A 19,486-nucleotide genomic window follows, 5' to 3' on the forward strand; every position below is an offset into this window, starting at 1 on the left:
AGTATGAACAGTATGAACAATTTTTTTTCCGGCAGCAGGCCGACGTCACAGCCAAACTTTTTTCTTGTTTTCATGACTTCAAAAGGAGTATGCAGGGGCCTTATTTAGTCAGAACCTTAATCAACACCTAAGCAAACGTCTTCATATGAGCAGTGTTGATTGGCGCAACAGGACAAAAACAGCTGGAAATGAGAAACTGACACAGAAGGCTGTTGTGTATGATTATATGCTGTATGTTTGCTGGACTGGCAACCTTTCCATCTCCATCCAGTGGACAATAAAGCCAGAGATGTGCACCCACAACCAGGCCCATGTGGTGCACAAAACCGGTTATGATAACAGGGATGGAAGGCCATCGTGCAAACAGCTCGAGTCCACAGCTCCTCCCTCCCATCAGTCTCTCTGACTCATTGTTATTTTTCCATTCTCCACACCTCCTCCCCAGGTAACACACTCACCTGCTGTCTTGCAACACACATTTCCCCTTTTGTGTGATTGGACACATTCACGCTCACGACGGTGCCATGTCTCCCACACACTCCTTAAAATGTGTTCACATCCTGGTTTCACCGTTCCTCCCTTGCTTCAGTTTAATTATCTCTGGCTTTCCTTCCTCACCCCCCCCCCCCCCCCCCTCTCTCTGAGCCTGACCTTCCTCCAGCTCATACACTGCACTTCCTCACAGCACTCCTATAACTGCCAAATCCTCCAAACAACTGCGTTTTAAACTGACTCCTCTCTCTCTTTTGTGCACTTTACTCTTTATTTCTAAAGGTTTTTGTGACCTTTGGCATTTCCTCTCGGGAGTACTTTCCGCAGCCAGATCAAAGCCTTTCCCTCAGATTTTGAAACAAACATAAAGTCATTTTACACCAACCCAAGGATCTTCTCCTGCTGACCAAAGTGACAGCTTTGTTGTTTATTTGCAGTGACAGAGGACCAGGGAACCCCTGCTACTTGATCAATCCAAGCGAAAGAGTTTCTCTTCAAAATAAAGAAGGTTGCCTAGGTGACAAGACAAAAGAAAGTTAGGGGGGGGAAAAAAACAGTTCATGTTTCCACTTCTGTTGCAGACAGAAGGATGGAGAGGATAGGAGTGGAGTGGAGTGGTCGAGTTAGAGTGGCAGGAGTGTCCGCCTCTCCGCTGCTTTGGGCAATCCATTAAAACGATCCCTCCATTAGACAAATGTGAGGGAGGAGGCCAAAGAAAATGGACCGGAGGGGTGCAGAAAGGGTTGACTGATCCAGAGGGGAGGGAGAGATGAGTGTGACTGAGAGAGGACAGACTGTGACAGAGGTGGGTTGGACTCAGTGTAGGATATCAAGCGCTACACAGGACGCTTGTATCCACTCGGACCAGTTTGGCATCAGTTTCTCGAGCGTCCCAACATTTTCTGTGCTTCTCTTCTTTGCGGCCATCATCACGTTTGTGCAGACATAATTTTGACCCCACCACACAACTTTACCCTAACCTGTTTGGGGAAATCACGAATGCCATAAAACGGGAAAGAAAATGTGCAAGACAGACACAAGGGACCAAGCATGAAAGACTAGGGCACAAAGAGGTTCATGGGACCAATAGAGAGAGCGCAAGAGGGAGGGCCTGAAGAATACTGGCTATCATTATCTTTCATGGCCAACGCAGGTGACTAGCAGGGAAAGAATGGATGAAGTATCTCTCCCTCTCTCTTGCACTTTCTCCCAACAAGCAAGCCCTACTCTAGGACTGGAGAGAAAAGGTGCACCTTTTATATGAAACCCTCCCTGAAGACCGTCACTGCTCTTTAGCTCTCTTTCACAGATTCAAATCATTAAAAGTGTTCCGAAAGGTCCAGCCAGCCAGCTGCTTCGCCTCTGCAAGACAATATTCAACTAGAAATTAGTCCTAGTGCTTCCAAGTTAACAACAGAAAAAACACAAAGAGATATCAATGAACGTACTTGAAGCAAAAAGACCATTTTATTTGCGTTCCAGCTGCTAAACCAGAGATGTCAAACACTTTTTAGTTGAGGTGCCATATACAGCCCTATTTCATATTAAGTAGGCCGGACGGATGTCCCATAATAACTTTGACACTTTTTCTTTGTGTCGTGTAGTGTACATGATGAAAAGATCGGTATTTGTGCAAAACTAAACAATTAATATCAAAAGTGACTACAATCTCATCATAAAGCCAATTTTAATCAAACCTTCCAGTGCAAAATACAGTGAAATGCCCAAAAAACTTCACCTGAAGCTGCTGAATTATGCATGTTTTTAAATCCTGACAGCATGGCTTTGGGGCGAGATTGCTAGCTTTCATGGCAGCACCACCAAAGTCTCAGCTCGGATCTCAGTGTTGTATTCTCGGTTGTTGTTGTTGTGTCGCTACTCTTGAGAAAATAACTTTAAAAAAAACTATTGGCTTGGTGGTTTGTCGGGCTGGATTGGAACCTCTTTGCAGGCCCACGAGCCTTATATTTGCGTCCCCTGACATGAATGAGGCATACATTATTTACAAGTCGGCATTTTGCTCATCAGAAATTACATAAAAACAAACATGTACTACTTCTGAAGTGAGTTAGTGAATCACTAGAATTTCCATCCTGCATTTCCCGTTTGAATCGAGATCAATTTAGATGGAAATACAACACTGCCAACCAATCCATTGATCCGGCTCAGCCTCCATGCCAAAAGCCAAGCCACTGTGACAGTGCACAGATCACAAATCACAGGCGATCAATACGGTGTTAGGATGACCAGAACTTCTTTGGCAATGCAGTGCAAATTCAGAAACCCATTCGTGTTTTTTTCCTCATTTGTCTCAGTTCTTCCTCTATTCTCATTCGAACATAAACATACAAACAGTCTTCCTGTAAACCCACGAGCCAACCCAAAGGCAGACGGGCTGATCACATAATGTATACACAGGTAGACCAGCCGGGGCTGTTGTTTTGCTTGTTTATGTGGTTTCAGCTGTATTTTTTTTTTTAAACTCTAGCTCTCAGACGGGTAAATCCAAACAAACACACATTTGCCCAGTTTTTTTTTGTGTGTACACAGGTATGCAGACACCTCCTGTTCAAAGCGGTCTGTTTTTATTTAAATGTAAGAAACCTGTCACAACTGCCACAAACACGACAAAAATAATCTTGGACTGGTCAGACATTGTTTTGCTTTTCATGCATATTTGCTTCAGTTTCAAACAAAACGTGAGGCAGTCAATGGGCTTCGAGTCACTACACGACTCATACACGAGAAGCTTGGAAAGAGGAATGACTGGCCTGTTAGTCACTCGATGAGTTATCCCACAGCGTTGAACCAGCTGGCCCTATACAGCGCAAACCCGAGTTCCACATTTTAAGACACTTTATTGATCCCATTGGGGAAATTAGTTCACTGCATTTCACCGTTCCCATTCATAGCTGACCTTAACTGCACACAGTGCGGCGCCCCGGGAGCAGTTTGGAGCTTCAACACAAAGTGTGGAAGCTACTGGCAGTGCTGTGACTTCAACCAGCATACTGGTCACAAGTCAACTTTCTAACCTTCGCCATTGCTACTCTTAAACTCTCTTTTAACAGAATAAACGTATTTAAATCTCTGTTGCTGGCCATGAATTGAAGCCCAAGATCATATTTGAACTCTCAGTGATGCCGACCACCTCTGGTACCGCGAACTACATCATTAGTTGAACAGTTCATGAAGTTTTGCCCAAAATGTACCGCAGAAGAGTCTGTTTTATTAAGCCTGAATCCAAATAGGACTTCCCGATTCTTACTGACAATGTTATGCCCTTGACATCTTGATGCTTGTATGTGCCGGGTCACTAACATCTTTCTGATTTTAAAAGATCAGATGTTCTATATTTTCAATTTATATTAATTTAAACAAAGGGTATCCAACCAAAATCAGCTGGCGAGAGGCTCCAATCTGGCCCACCAAACAATTTTAAAAGAAAGCCTTTTTTGTTTTCTATACAAAAAAAGGCGTCGTGGACACAACACCAAGATCCAAGCTGAGATAATAGTGATGCCGCCATGAACAATAGCTACCTCATTGCTCAAAGCCACACAGTGAGAGAGTCTACAGCAGAAGGTATTTTGGACATTTTACTATATTTTGCAGCCCCTATGATCAAATATCTTTGACACAAGGAAAAGAAATGTATCTTATGTCCATGGCTTATTACATCAAACAAATACTATTGTAAACATTTCCTAAGCAAAGACGTGAATTTAGCTTTGGAGAAATATCAACTTTTTGCCTGAATGAGAGTCAAACTCTCGCTGTGCAATTTCTGATTCAAGACACTGCATTCGCTGCGTGAGTGCCCTGGCATGTTTTCAGCACCCAGCCGGGTTTTATTTTGCGCTAAAGCAGAAGTTAATCAGGTAGTCTCTTGTAAAGATGTCATCTATCTCCTAAAGTCAACATAAACTGCTGATTGTTCTGTAACTTTACCTATGAAGCCATAAACTATCACCCTTAAAAATGAGCATGCATATCCTCATGAACTAACAATTTAGCTTAATTAAGGTTGCCAGCTTCCCCTCAGCAGCCCTCAAACCCTGCCCACGTGTTCTCTGGATGTTAAAAAAAAATACCGACAGACCATCACTAGTGTAGACGGGGATTATCCCATCCACAGTGTTGGGCTTGTTACCTAGTTACATCAATATTTGTGTAATTGACTAAAAGTAGACGTGCCACACGTTGCCTTAAGAAACAGTCTACGTGAATGACTACATACAGCAGCTCTACTGGCTCGAGGCTGCCCCAGTCCCCACCGCACCACACACTGCTGTTGCTCATTACCTACTGTATGTGCAAACCGTGCGCCACATCCACACTTACAGCACCATAAAACACCCCATCTAATTAAAATGCATCCAATGTGTTCACACGAGCACAGACACTACTGTCATGCCAATCCTGGGGGCAGTCCCAATTTGCCTCTGATGGAAACATTTTTTTTTCTTATAAAAATAAAAAAAAGCCACACAGCAAGTAGATTTGGGTTCAAATACAGGTTGGAGCCTTTCTGTGTGGAGTTTGTATGTTCCCTCAATGTGCAAATGGGTTTCTTCCAAGTGCTCTGGTTATTAAGTGACCCCGAAAATAACTTTAAGTGGGAGTGGTTGTCTGTCTGTCTGTGTTTGCCCTGTGATGGACTGGCAACCTGTCCGGGTGGCATCGTGCCCTCACCCATACCAAGCTGGGACTGGCTCCAGCACCTTGTGATCTGAACAGGATAAAGCCTTACAGAAGGTGGATCGATGAATGGACCAACAAAGTATTTTCTCTCTATGTGGAAAGAATACCAATACGAGATCTGAAACATAACCCCTTAACTGCTGCTGATCAAACTGCATAAGCTATACTGCTGGGGGCAGATATTTGTAGATCTGAATGAAATGGAATCAGTAACCAGTGCCTCAGCGGGTAGGAACCTCGCCGCACGTCACTGCTCTGAAGAAAAGGTATCAAACACCTTCACAACTCAAAAGATGCTGTTCAGGTAAAAGTGGAATCTCACATCTCTCTCACACATACAGGGCGAGTGGGGGGGTATTTACCTGGCGTGGGGATGCGGTGTGCTCCAGGGACCGAGGGGAGCCTCGGGATGCCAGGAGAGGCTCGCTGCTGGTTCTCGGAGAGGCTGTGAGCTCCGAGCTGTGCGCAGCCCGGACCGAGCTGCTGCTGATGATGATGCTGCTGCTGCTGCTGGGGGTGAAGATGCTGCTGCTGATGGAGATGATGGTGGTGGTGAGACACCATAACTCCGCTGCTGGTTATTCCATTCCCAACACCGTACTGCTGGTAATATCCCGACCGAGAGCGAGAGCGAGTCCTTGGGGGTTCCATGGCCATTTGGTGGGCGTGAAGGGGGTGGAAGAGGAAGGAGGAGGACGCGGCTGGGGACTGCGGCGGAGAGTCGACGGTCGATCCGGGCTGTACAAAGCCCCTTGTGCCGCTGTGGCTGTAACTAAAGCCCCCTGGTCCTCTGCCCCCCTCTGCGCCCCCGAACTCCGTGCGCTCCGCCGCCTCCGCCGCCCCCGCCTCGTCGAATAAATCAGCCCCTTTAGGGACAGGCTCCGGGGTGGAGGGCAGCCGGGGGCAAACTCTGGGCTCCTGAGTCGTTGGCTGTCCAGCGGCTGCGATTGGCATTTCCTTTCGGGGGATTTCCTCTGTTTCTTTCTTTCTTTTCCTTTTTTTTCTGCGTTTCTCCTCGTTTCCTCTCTCACACTGTTTAAAAAAACACAAAGAGAGTTAACCAGAAAGAAACAGACACAGACAATGAACATTTTCTTTTTTTTTTTCCCCCTCTTGTTTATTTACACATACCGGTGTGTTTTAATTTCCGAGTTAGGAAAAGTGTGCAACTTCCCCCAAGTTTGTCACCCAAAAAACAAAAACAAAAAACAGCGTGATTTTCCCCGAAAAAGGGTTCACCAACGAGCGTCTCCTCGAAGGCGCACTGGGTGTTGACAAACTGCCGGGACCGCTTGGAAATTTAGGGACCGAAATGTCCCCGATCGTGACAGAAAAGAGAGTTGTTTAAAGGATTACCGGGAAGGTTCACTTCACAACAAGCGAACAGCGAGTATGGCCACGGCTCCGGCAGAGGCTAACAGGCTAACACTGGTGCGCACCGCACACTGTGACAAACGCGGTTATCACGCTCATTCCAACCGTAGAACCACCGTGTTATCGCGTCCGCCGCCCCGCTCGCGGCAGTTCCCCGCACCCCAGCCGAGTTCCGGCCAACTTTATTCACTTTAATGCGCATTTAAACTAGTTTGTCCAGTCTGCGTAACGCCGCCCGCTAGCTTGCCAACCCCTCCTCCTCCGCCTCTTCCTCCTCCTCCTCCTTCGCCGACCGACACCGAGAAAAATCCCGCAGCCAGCCACCCACGTCTCGAATCCCTTTAAAAACGCTTTACTTGCAGTAAAAATGCGTACAATCTGAACTTATTGTGGACGAGTCGCCGCTCCGGGGTGATCCATAACGCGCCCCGGCTTAAGAGACGCAGAGAGGCAATCAAAAGTGGTGAAAATACAAAGAACCGTGGCTTTAGGAAGGAATTTACCACTTTATATCCACTGTTTTCTGAAGAACTTACCTTGTGTGTGCTCTCCTGACTCGTGTGGATGATATTGTAAGATGTGAGAGTGTGTGTGAATGTGAGTGTGTGTGTATGTGTGTGTCAGCGTGAAATGTGACAGACCGTCAACTCTCCAGTCGGATTTCACCAGACCAAACCAATACACACATGAAAACAGAGAGCGTTGGTACTCCCACTTGGTAAACACAATTGATTCGCACACAAAAACAGAAGTATTCAAATGTTACAACGTAAAGTCATAAAGGCTACTCAGTCGGGACAATCATTTTTAGATTGTAGGTTTTTGTTTGTTTTTCTTTCCACTAAAACGAGTTTGTGTGGCATCGGGGATCGACTGGGACTCCCTGGCAAATCAGAAGCTGTGGATATGAGAGAGGCAGGCTAAAAGGGGATTTAAATTATTTATTTACAAAGAGCAAACCTTCACATTGCAGCTGTTTCCTCTGGAGTTTGCTTGAAAAGAAGTAATCTCTGTGTTTGCAAAAGTTACATGCACTACCAGTTTGTAAAACACTGCGACGAGCATAGAAAAAAAATGTTTATTCAAAAGTAACTCACACTAGAGGTCAGTAATCTTTCTCATAAATTCACATTAATAATAAAGTAGACTCCTAAAACACTACAGGACAGTCTCATATTATTCACTGCATATATTCCCGTGCACAAATTTGTAGGGATATTTGAAGAATTCAAGTTTTCAAGCATGGCAATACTCTAATAGATGATAAAGATCAATAACCTCAGTCAAATCTCACATTGATAATATAGTGGACTCTTCCTACAGCTTTTCAGACATGTTGAATTAGATATATGAGTGCATCGACTATACATACATATGTATTTTTAGACAGCTGTGTGTATATTTGTATAAAGCTGATTTATTTTGTGTCAATGTATTTTCCCAAAAAATATATCTATTTATTTATTTAAATAGATTGTTTTCAAGGTGTTTATACATGTGTGTATGTAAGTATATGTATGTAAGTAAATGTGTATATGTGTGCATGCACATGAGTAAATAGGTGTATATATAGAGAGATTTAAATATTGCATGTATTTGTATTTTGTATGTTTTTGACTTGTCTTGTAAAAACAAATGAATAAATGATGTTAAAACACAACATGTCTACAGATGTTCTCATGTTCCATCACATATTTGTGGGAGTATTTAAAGAATTCAAGTTTTCATATCATATCATGTTATACGAGATGATCATGTGGCACAGAATGCTTTGCAGTTAAATGTATCTAGTACACAGATTGAAGCTGGGGATCACTATGACAGATCAAATGTGATAGTAAATACATAAAATAGTGTTAGACAAGAGTTCAAACTGTAGAAATAAGCAGAATACATAGAATGAAACTAACATTCCGAATAACAAATTTTCATAAAACACATACATAAGCTCTATAAAAGGTAAATATCATTGTTTAATACCTTGAAGTTTTTTGCCCTGACAAATCATAGTACATAATGTTTAATATTGACATTGTTGGTGGGTAGGGGGGTGTGATGGTGTGAAAGATCGCATGTGAAGGAAAACAGCTTTGTGATTTCTGTCCTTCCTCTCACACCTTACCCCATCCCGGTCTATCCTGCCTCCCGGAGCCTATTCCCTTGGTCTTGTTCCCTCATTTCACACACACTCAACCCCAGCCCATCAACACACACACACACACACATACACCCCAACATACACACCCACACAACACACACACACATTCTCTCCTCATTACACTCCCTTTCCCTACTTTGATGATATGCAAATATCCCTCCCACCCTCCTTCCTCTCACTCCTCCCTTCCTCCCTCTCTTTCTCCCACAGGCAGCAAGCCTACACACACACACACACACACACACACACACACACACACACACACACACACACACACACACACACACACACACACACACACACACACAAACATATCACACAAGCTAATGCGCTGTGGCAGCGTCCACAGACAGGCGGGGAGGATCAATTTTTCACCCAGTGTGCTACCGATATTCATAAGATAAGGCCACAGAGAAAGAGGGGAGGGAGGGAGTGAGAGAGGGATGGAGGGAGGGAAAAGGTGGGGAGCAGCAGAGATGGCGATTGGGAAAATGGCGAGTGGGTGTGATGGAAGGAAGGGAGGATAGAGGAAAGTGAAGTCCAGGAATAAGGGTGAGAAGCATGAAGAGGAAGACTAGGGTACAAGGGAGGGTGACTATGGGTGAGAAAGTGAAGCGGGTGGAGGGGGGGTCTCCTGGGTGTGTGGGAGGGTGGGGGCAGGATGAGTAAGTGGGTGAAGGGGGATGGGGTGTAGAGAGGGCTCTGGGGGATGGGGATTGGGAATGGATAGGGTGGTAAGGGAAAAGGAGAGATGGTGTGTGTGGACTCGGAGGGGGGGTTATTTTGCTGACGTGCTCTCTTATTGGCTTGTTCAAACGCTGGGGGAGGGGCAGCTACAAAACCATACTCTCACCAGCTGTAGGGAAGAACAGAGAAACAAAGAGAGGAGGGAGAGGGGCAGATATGTGTTTTAATGTTGATATTCTGCCCTAATTAGATTTCAGTTTGAGTGGCAGAATGAATGAGGCCGATCATAAAGAAACAGACGCGGTCGAAGAGGATGCCGGCTTTGTTTGAATTGGAAAATTTAATTTTCTAGTACTTCAAATGGGGCCCTGTTTACACGTCAACGTTTCTCGTGAGCATGTATTGTTTTAGCTTTTTCATTTTAGAAGAGTTTAGCGTTTACCAAAAATATTTAGAAAACAATATTTGTTTTCATAGAAACGACAGAAACACTGAAAACAATGTTGTGAGCATATTGGGCCACAAGTTGGCGCTGTTTTTTTTTTTTTGTGATGAAACCACACACATGCCTAAAGAGAACAATGGACAATAGACAGATGACCAAGTTGGATTGTCAATACGTTGACTGTGAACTATAAAACTAAAAAGTCCCAAGAGAACGGCAGTAATGACGCTTTGGAGAAAATGTTGTTGTTATTGTCCATGTACTCACACATGTACACAAGAACTATTTACCACGGCTGTGGTGCACATGCACAGAAGCAGCGCTTCGTACGTCAACGGTGGACGGAGCCCAATCATTTACAGAAAAGGCCGTTTTTGCCTGTTTACATGACGACAGACCCTGAGCATTTCCAGAAAGTTCCATCTTGGGACCCATTTTCAAAAAGTTGTGTTTTCAGTGGCTCTGAGTGCAATTGTCATGCAAACAGAAACTCAAAACACAGCAGAGGTTTTGCGTTTTCAGTTGAAATCACTGCTGTGTGAACAGGCCCTGGTTCTTGATGCATGATTGAGGCAGGCTGAGGAGTAAATTACAGGCTCCATCTCTTTTACAACACATCCAAATTCATATTTAGTCAATTTTGTCGAAGAAAGGCTGAGTATCTTTAGAGGAGCTGCCAAAATGTAGATGATATGTAAATCCAGTAAAATGTTATGTAATGTTTGGAATGTCATATGTGACAATGACGAGTAAAATGTTTGGCATAAGACAAATAACGGCCCGTCATGGTGCGACGTCTGTATCAGCAGTTTGTAGTAATCTGAAAATAACAGACTGTCTTTAACTGCAGCCATAAAATTTAACTTAGGATAAATAAAAAGCGCTTTAACAGCATAGAAAAAAAGAAATACCATTCCAGCACACACAAGAAGGCAGATTGAGTGCCATGTGTTTGTAGAGCCCAGCTGAACCCCGCCTGCTAAACCAGTCCTCTGGCTGTGACAGACTGTCAGGCAAGGAAATGGAGAGGGTGTGTGTGTGTGTGTGTGTGTGTGTGTGTGTGTGTGTGTGTGTGTGTGTGTGTGTGTGTGTGTGTGTGTGTGTGTGTGTGTGTGTGTGTGTGTGTGTGTGTGTGTGTGTGTGTGTGTGTGTGTGTTAAGAAGAAGACAAGAAAGAAATGAGAAAATGAGACAAAGAGGCAGATTGACCAGCACAGGCAAAAGCAAAAAAAAATATTTTTTTAAAATGGAACAAGAAAGAAAAGACAAGAAGTGACTTAGAGAAACACACAAAGAGAACGAGAGAGGGGTGTATAGCATTGTCATAGAGAGAGAGAGAGAGAGAGAGAGAGAGAGAGAGAGAGAGAGAGAGAGAGAGAGAGAGAGAGAGGGGCCAAGCTTTCTGTGGCTTAGCCAGACTGGAGCAGTGGGACTTGGCTGGCTGTGGACCCTTGGCTTCACTATTAAAGCAAGGGAGAAAAAAAAATCACAGTCAAAAAATGAAAAGGGCAACAAGCTATGCCAAGAATGCACAGGCAAGAAGCAACACATTAGGTTCTTTCCTTCTGCCTGCGTTTCTGTTTTCCCAAGCAGATCCAAACAATAGGTGAGGCCGGCTTTGAGAAACGAGAACTACACAGTCAAACCCTGCTCAGTTTCCCAGATCGACTCAGGCTCAGTTTACACGACAAAGGTTCAAATGTAAAACGCATTGCATTCCTTTTTTTTTGCTTATATCTTTTCTTTTCGGAAACGTTTCACGTTTACACGGCAACATTTTGAAAATGTTGAAAATGTAGATCGCATTGGGGGCCACTAATGGATGCTGCTGTTTGTTTCTTGTGATGAAACCACACACACATGTGTAGAGAACAATACACTACGTATGGATACATGACTAATTTTGATTGTTATTACGGTGACTATCAACTTTAAAACTATCAAGTCCAAGAAGAATACGGACTGGGAGTCATGAGCATTATTGTCTTGTAAACAAACACTGAAGATACAATGAAAATATTGTGATTTTTCATTTGAAATTGTTGTTGTGTAAAAACAGCGTATATTTTAAACAATAACAAGCTCCAAGTTCCCTGATTTACAAATGTTTGTGGCTCATAAAGTTGCTAATCTTGTGTGAATGAACTTGCCCTTAATCTATCATATTTAATTTTCACACGCAGAACATTGATCATTGTGACGGCAGCAAAAATGTCATCCTCACCACCACGGGGGCAAATTGTAACCGAGCACAGATGCTACAGGGGATTTATGAATAAGATAAGATATGATTGGATTTTATTAATCTCACATGGGGAAATGCAGCTATCACAGCTAATGATTGCCGCTAATTTGATAAAAAGAATGTCTCGTGTCTTTCATTTTAAACAACACGCTTTGATATCTCAGCACTATCGTAATATCATAGCTTCCATTGATCCCTGGTTCAAAAGTGTACATGTTGGGGTTTTTTTTATATTTTGTGAGACACATGGTATATAACTACAAACTAAAATCAACTCTGAAAGTTTAAACAATCCTTAGACCATTAGATTCACATTACTGATTCACCAGCAGGGAACAATCTCAAGAAAAATGTTTGGATGGTGCGCTATTTGTTGGAACTGTCCGCTTCTATGTTCTGTTGAATCCAGACAAAGCATCCAGCACCATGCGAGCAATGGTGTGAGGCTGTATCATCACAGCATTACTTTGAGCCAAACGCCACAAAGCTAAAAATAACAGTGATGTTAGGCAATGATAGTGCCCAACATGCAACATTCTGGTCTGCTTTGTATCGTGATTTTGGATCTAAACAGAGTTTGGTGGGAAAAGTGTGGTGTTACTGGTATTTGGTGGTGCGTCAAGGTTGAGGTCACATAAACTTCAACTGAAGGAAAACTCAAGCCAATTTAACTCATTGGAATGGAAACATGACTGTATTTACTATTTGTCCCAATTTTTTTTTTTTAAATCACAGGAAAAATTGGGTCCGTTTACATTAAAATGGTGCTGAGAGTCACTGAAAACTCAACTTTTTGAGAATGCAAAAACAACGCACTTTCACTTGAATCATTGTTGGGATAACGAGGCCTTATGCAGACTCACATTGTCATTCACACCTAAGACCAATTTAGGAGAAGTATTTGCAATGCATATATAGTAGTATATTGGGATTTTTCCTCCTCCTTCAACCCATAATGAAAGACCGGTGGGTAACTTTGAGTCTCTCTTTGCATCTAAAGAGGAGTATGGGGAGATTTACGTCACAATTTATGTGTTTTTTTCCAGGATTCTGATTAGCTTTCATGGCTTCATGCAGGGAGTATAAACGTGGCCTAAGAATCCACAGTGTTGGTAATTAGGAGGACAATCATAACTCATGTCTGTTGCTATTCCTGTAACTTTCTGCTTCCAAACTCCATTTACTGACCTTCTACGTGCTTCTCTGTTTATCTTTTGACTGTAGGAGGACACCTGGAGAAAACAAACCAAGAATTCTAGCCACTACACATCTCCACTACCCACCATACAGCTGTGGAATATTTCAGTGTGGATCAAAGTCAAGAACGAACACCAGCTTTTCTCTGGGACGGCTGAATCTTAATTTGATTCTTTCCTTTTTGATCTGATCATAATTTTATAACCACATTTTAAGATAAATGCTTCACTGGCAAACTTTTAGATGTGGCAATGAGGTGCAAACTAAGTTAATTATTATCATTAGTCTATTTATGTGACACATTTTGGCTTCAGCTGCAGTTGTTTTAAAGTGCTCTATAAATAAAGTTGACTTGACTTCAATTTTGATATATGTTGATTACATTGGTAAGAAGTGTACAGCCTCATATTGGGAAGACTATAACGTTTGGGATTCTCATGCACAGATAGCAATTTCTCTGGATAGTCCCTCTAGTTGTAAGTTGTTTCTGTGCTGTTATTTCTGTGTTTTTGTTGTCTCTCTTTATGGTCACTTACATCTCTTTCTGATCCTCTTTTGGCTATTTGTGTCTGTTTGTGCTTGTTTTGTGGTCATTTAATCAGCTTGTGGCAATATGTTCTTTCTATTTGCTTGTTTCATTCTTTTTTACATGTCTTTGTAGGAATTTTTATTGTGGTCTGACAATAAATGGCCTTCACTTGTATAGTGCTTTTCCATTGCTTGAGCAGTCTCCAAAACGCTTCACATTGTTTATCACCTTCACCCACCGATGGAGGTGGCTGCCATGTAAGACACTCAATCCATACATTGGGAGCAACTTGGGGTTCATTTTCTTGCTCAAGGACATTTCAGTGTGTGGATAGGTGGAGATGGGGAATCGAACCCACAACATTTCAACTTGGAGACAAACCAACCGAACCACAGTCGACCTATATTTTGATCTTTTTTTGTTCATTCCTTGTTGCTTTGTGTCACTTCAGGGCCTGATGACCCGCACCGTGGCCATGTGCCAATTGGGCTTGTTTCATGTTCCTTCAGTCATAGCAGGGTCAACATATATTTCATTACTGTCTTGAATTTAGCCACCGAGTTTACTGTACACATAAACACACACACTGTACGCATTTATATATACACTGTAATTTGCTTGAATCGAGCCATTACCCTCACTTTAAAATGTGACTGACACAAAAATTTCATAATTTACATCAAGACAAATTGCTTTTAGTCACTGTGGGGTCCCGGGTCGATAAAGGTATGTCCTGATAACATTAGTTGGAACAAACAAACACACACACACACACACACACACACACACACACACACACACACACACACACACACACACACACACACACACACACACACACACACACACACACACACACACACACACACACACACACCAATCATTTCATTGGCTCGACACGGCTCGTCCAAAACATGAGAATATCCCATAATGGAATCGTACTCACCCTGCCACTCAGCGGCTACTAATCATGGCATAATGGTTGCCATGGTTTAATCTTATCAATGCATAGAAGCATGAGGGGGACTTATAGGCTTTTCCAGATTAATAGTGAAAAACAAGGACTTATTTTTCCTGACTTTTCCATCCTCTGATACCCAAAAGTAGGGGATTATAGCCTTTAGATGGCCTGACTCCGGGAAGGCCGTCACAGTGGGGGGATATTTGTGAAAAACACACACTCCAGAAATGGTTCACCACACCGCAGAGCACAGCTTACCAAAATATCCATCTGACCATGTCAAATAAGCACCAGAATGGCTTGTAACAGCACAGGGTGAGGGAATCAGTTTGGTGAAGACAACTGTAAAATGTCAGTTTAAAATCAGAAATGAATATGAAAGTGAAGTAATACAATCTCCGCACTTCAAACAGGTCCCAAGAAGTTAATTGTTGATGGGATTTTTTTTTTTTTGTTTGTTTTATTTTATATGTCACATGTTTGAAAAGCAATTTTGACTGTCTGTGCCATACAGCTTGCACTGTGTCTATGCAGCCGAGATGCAACCCCAAAGCCATGTCATATTCTGGGCTTGGAGGAGAACGGAAGATGCCAAGAGCTGAAACGTGATGACTTGTGGGTGTGTGAGAGTGAGTGGGGAAAAAGGAATCCTTTCCAAAGGCTCCTTCTGCTGTGTGTGTGCATGCACATGTGATCGAGGGTGCGTTTATGTGTGGGAAGAAGGAATCCTTCCAGCCGTTCTCTTTCCTGAGCCTCTTCCTGTGTCCCCTCCACCCCCTTGCATACAATCCTCAGAGCCGGCGTCGGAGGGTTTGGCCTCGACGAGATCCAACCCACTAGAGGACACAGAGGAGAGAAGCCAGTGTTTCTCTCCCTCCCTCCCTGTCTTTCCACCACTCTCTGAATGTTATAATAAATCCTTCATATTTCATATTCCCACATCTCTCCATCCAGTGTGTGTTGGTGTATCTCATATGACTTGGCAGAAGTGAGGCCTGCATACGTGCATGCCAGTTCGGGAATGTGTCTGTTAAGAGTTTTGGCAGTTTCCTCAATGCAGTCTTACCAAAAAGACCCACCGGGAAATGTGGTTTTAACGCCCCCACTCTCTTTTCGCTTCCTTTCTCTCGCCATTTCACAATTACATCTTCACTACTTCACCATGCTCCACTTCTTTTTTCTTTTTTAATTTCCATCCCATTTTCCCCTAAGTTCACTTCCTTTTCCCTCAATTTCAGCCCACAGGTCTCCCACTTTTCTCTCCTCCTTGCTATTGCGACTCATTCTAACGACACCAGGCTCGGCTGTTTTGTGCATATTCAATATTTCCTCTTTATTAAAATGAGGACATCATCATTTGCATTGAAAATCATTGTGAGGCGTGGATGCGTATGGGCCTCCAATTCAGCATGTAACTCTCCCAGCGCTGTCCACACACAATGAATGCTGATGGAAAGACATGATAGGTTATCCTGTAGGGAAGGCTGGTCAGATGAAATAGCTACTTGGTATTCCATCGCTCTGCAAAGCATGACACACAGGAGAGGGATGCTGGCAAATATGCAAATGATGAAATACTTCATATATTTCATGGCCTTCTGAAGTTCATCAGTCACAGAAATGATATGCAAATGTAAATGTGGACTTGAAGGGTTGACTGTTAAACATTAAATGTATTGTAGGACTTGTGGCAATATGTGTGTGTGCACTGAGGAGAACATTGAGTGTCTGTTCAGCTTTGTGATAATTCATTCATCTTATATAATTAAGGTGTTCCCACCTGATTATTATAGCGAACAGAGAGACAGACAATCACACACATTCACACATATAGTTGGTAATTAAACGTAAACGATTGTTGGAGGAAATCAGAGTAGATATTGAACCCCACACACACAGAAAGGCCTCAAACCCAGACTCGACGTCTGACCACTATACCAGTCAAACGCATTCATGGATCGCATACAGCCTGATTTCCCCGAGTGGGCCAGCTATAGTGCACTAACAGCCTTCAAATGTAAATTTTTAAAGATTTTCTTTGTTGCGGTATAGCGTTTACATGAGAAAATGTTCATATTTTCACAAAAACCAAACAATTCCCACTGAAAATGACTACAATCTCAACATAAAGCCAATTTTAGTGATACATTCTAATGCAAAATACAGTGAAATGGGTTAGGGTTAGGTTTTTTCTGTTAGTGTTAAGAAATGTTTTTGTTTTTTTAATCTACATTTTCTTTGAAATGTTTAGAATTTGCTTGGTGATTTGGTGGGCTAGACTGTGGGCCGGCTTTGGTCCACGGGCCTTATGGTTGACATCCCTTCACTACACCACTGAGTGTCCTCACCCACATCCCTAATCGGACAAAGCTTTTGAGCCGGCAAATATGTTCAAGGCAACCTGCTGGAGTTCAAACTGAGCGTAACTTTGGAGGAAAGTGCCTTTAAGGGAATTTAACACACAATAATCTCCAGGGTTTACAGTGAAAGGTCTGAGAAAGAGAGAGCACTCTTGAAGCAGATGGGCTCCAGTAACTTCCCTCAGCCAGTGACAATTTTGCAGGAGTTAATGGAAAGTGGACAGAATGAGATTGTAAACATGTTGGCTGAAAGATGGCGGTGACAAAGATTATTTGATGTAAAAAAAACAAAAAAAAAACCATAACATAATGCATCCATCCAGACTCGTTGCAGTAATTCAGGCTTGTACTGATGGTGTGACAGTGTTGAGGGATTTTTCTTGATGCACTTTGGGCCTCTCACTAACAGCCACAGCCAGCATGAGAATTGTTGCTTATCACGTCCATGATTTTGTGACCACAGTGTAATCTTCACATCTTCTGATGGCTGGCAGGAAAACATGCCATGCAACCAAGGTAAATAATGTCAGATTGTTTGTAACAGTATGTTCATTGTGTTCAAATCGTTTTCAAAGTCACCAGGTTTCAATCCCAAGGAGCAATTTTTCGAGGATGAGGACGAGGACATTCACATGATGGGAAGAGGACGAGGATCTCCGCTCCCACGCATGTTGCACTGCTGTGTTTTGTTTTTTTTTTGGTTGGTTTTTTTTAACCTGTAGTTTAGAAGAAACAAACACACTTTTTGCACGTTTCGTGACACCTGTAGGTTCCCTTTCACAGGTCTAAAAATGTGTCTCCAGGTAACATCCAGCTACTTGGAAGAGGAAATGATTTTAATGCAAATGTTTCCTCAACTTGTTCCCACATTAATAAATAAGAGCTTGAGAGAGGCCCGTCATGTTATAATGACAACAAATGCATTGAAATGATGAATACACTCCAATGCCAACAGTACTTCATGCACAGCGTTCAATGCAATGTCACTTGTTACAAATAAACTAAAGGTAAAAGCTGAGCTGATTATAGCAAAGACAAAATCAAGAGAAGATTGAAGAACCAAACAGAGGAAGAGGCACATATTTGCTGTAACCAAGCTGCATCCTGACCTCAGAAAATAAATATGAAAAAAAAAAGAAAATTCCTCCAAAGAAAACCTGGAATTGTTTATAGATATTCTGCATGAAACGAAATGTCCACCTCCATAAAATTTGTATTTCTGAAGTGTTTTTGCGATAGCTAGCTTAGCATTGGCTAAAAATACTATAGTATTGCATAATATAGTATAGTATAGTAAAGCATAGCATAGGGATCAGAATCAGAATCAGAATCAGAAGCTTTATTGTCATTGTACATGGTACAACGAAATTGCAGTGTAGCTACAGTAGACATACAATGGGACACAGGCAGCCATTCTCACATTCAGCATCGCATTCATATCAGCAGACATACCATATATACAGAATAACCTAAACATTCACACGCACATTCAGCTCTCATACAGACCTGCTCACACACACCCAGATGAGTGAGTAAGTGAAGGACATTAGTGCAGTAAGGTAAAAAAAAGAAACAGTGCAATGCAGGCTATAATACCGATAATAGTTACAGAGAATACAAAACTAGCTACTTGAGGTACCTTGGCTGAATGAGTATGTGCAGTTTGAGCACAAGGTACATGTTATTGCACAGAATATAGTATATTGCACACAGTCTGAGATAGGTAGTTCTTGAAGTGTTCAGTGCAGTGATGGCTTGAGGAAAGAAGCTGTCCCTTAGTCTATTGGTCCTAGTCTCGATGGACCGGTACCGCCGGCCTGAGGGCAGCAGTTCAAACAGGTGGTGTGCAGGGTGGGTGTCGTCAGCTGTGATCGCCTCAGCTCTTCTGAGGCGCCGTGGCATGTAAATGTCTTTTAGTGTGGGGAGGGGGCAGCCGATGATCCTCTGCGCCGTCTTTACGACCCTCTGGAGCCTCCTACGGTCTGCCTCGGTGCAGTGGGAGAACCACACGGGGATGCAGTAAGTCAGGGTGCTCTCGATGGTCGATCGGTAGAAGGTTACCAGCAGCTTCTGGCAAATATCATTCTTCCTGAGCACCCTCAGGAAGTGCAGCCGCCATTGGGCCTTCTTGACGACGGCCGAGGTGTTCCCAGACCACGAGAGGTCAGCCGAGATCACGGTGCCCAGGAAAGTGAAGCTGTGGACCCTTTCCACGAGCTCGCCTGTGATCAGGAGTTCACAGGTTAGATTCCAGACAGGTCACTACTATAAGTCCCTGAGCAAGACCCTTGACCTCCATCGGCTCCACCAAAGTGTTTTATCGAGGCCGCCCACC

The 19,486-nt window shown here is 43.0% G+C and overlaps 1 protein-coding gene across 3 annotated transcripts in view; it reads right to left on the bottom strand.

Annotated features, from left to right (window-relative positions):
- The window catches only part of rnf38 (ring finger protein 38), a 28,201-nt gene extending 20,965 nt beyond the window's left edge, over positions 1-7,236 (bottom strand). The window contains exons 1-2 of one of the 3 annotated variants that reach the window (XM_080521175.1): positions 7,107-7,236; positions 5,559-6,228 (exon numbers count right to left, since the gene is read on the bottom strand). In XM_080521175.1, coding sequence (XP_080377301.1) covers positions 5,559-6,150 — 592 coding nt within the window. In that variant the 5' untranslated portion in view covers positions 6,151-6,228; positions 7,107-7,236. Of the gene's footprint in view, positions 1-5,558; positions 6,229-6,327; positions 6,530-6,552; positions 6,737-7,106 lie in introns of those variants that run through there. The other 2 variants (XM_080521176.1, XM_080521177.1) reach the window with 2 other exon arrangements.
- Between the last annotated feature and the right edge of the window lie 12,250 nt (positions 7,237-19,486).

The sequence above is a fragment of the Blennius ocellaris genome (genome assembly GCF_963422515.1).
Source record: "Blennius ocellaris genome assembly, chromosome: 3".
Lineage (NCBI taxonomy): Eukaryota > Metazoa > Chordata > Actinopteri > Blenniiformes > Blenniidae > Blennius > Blennius ocellaris.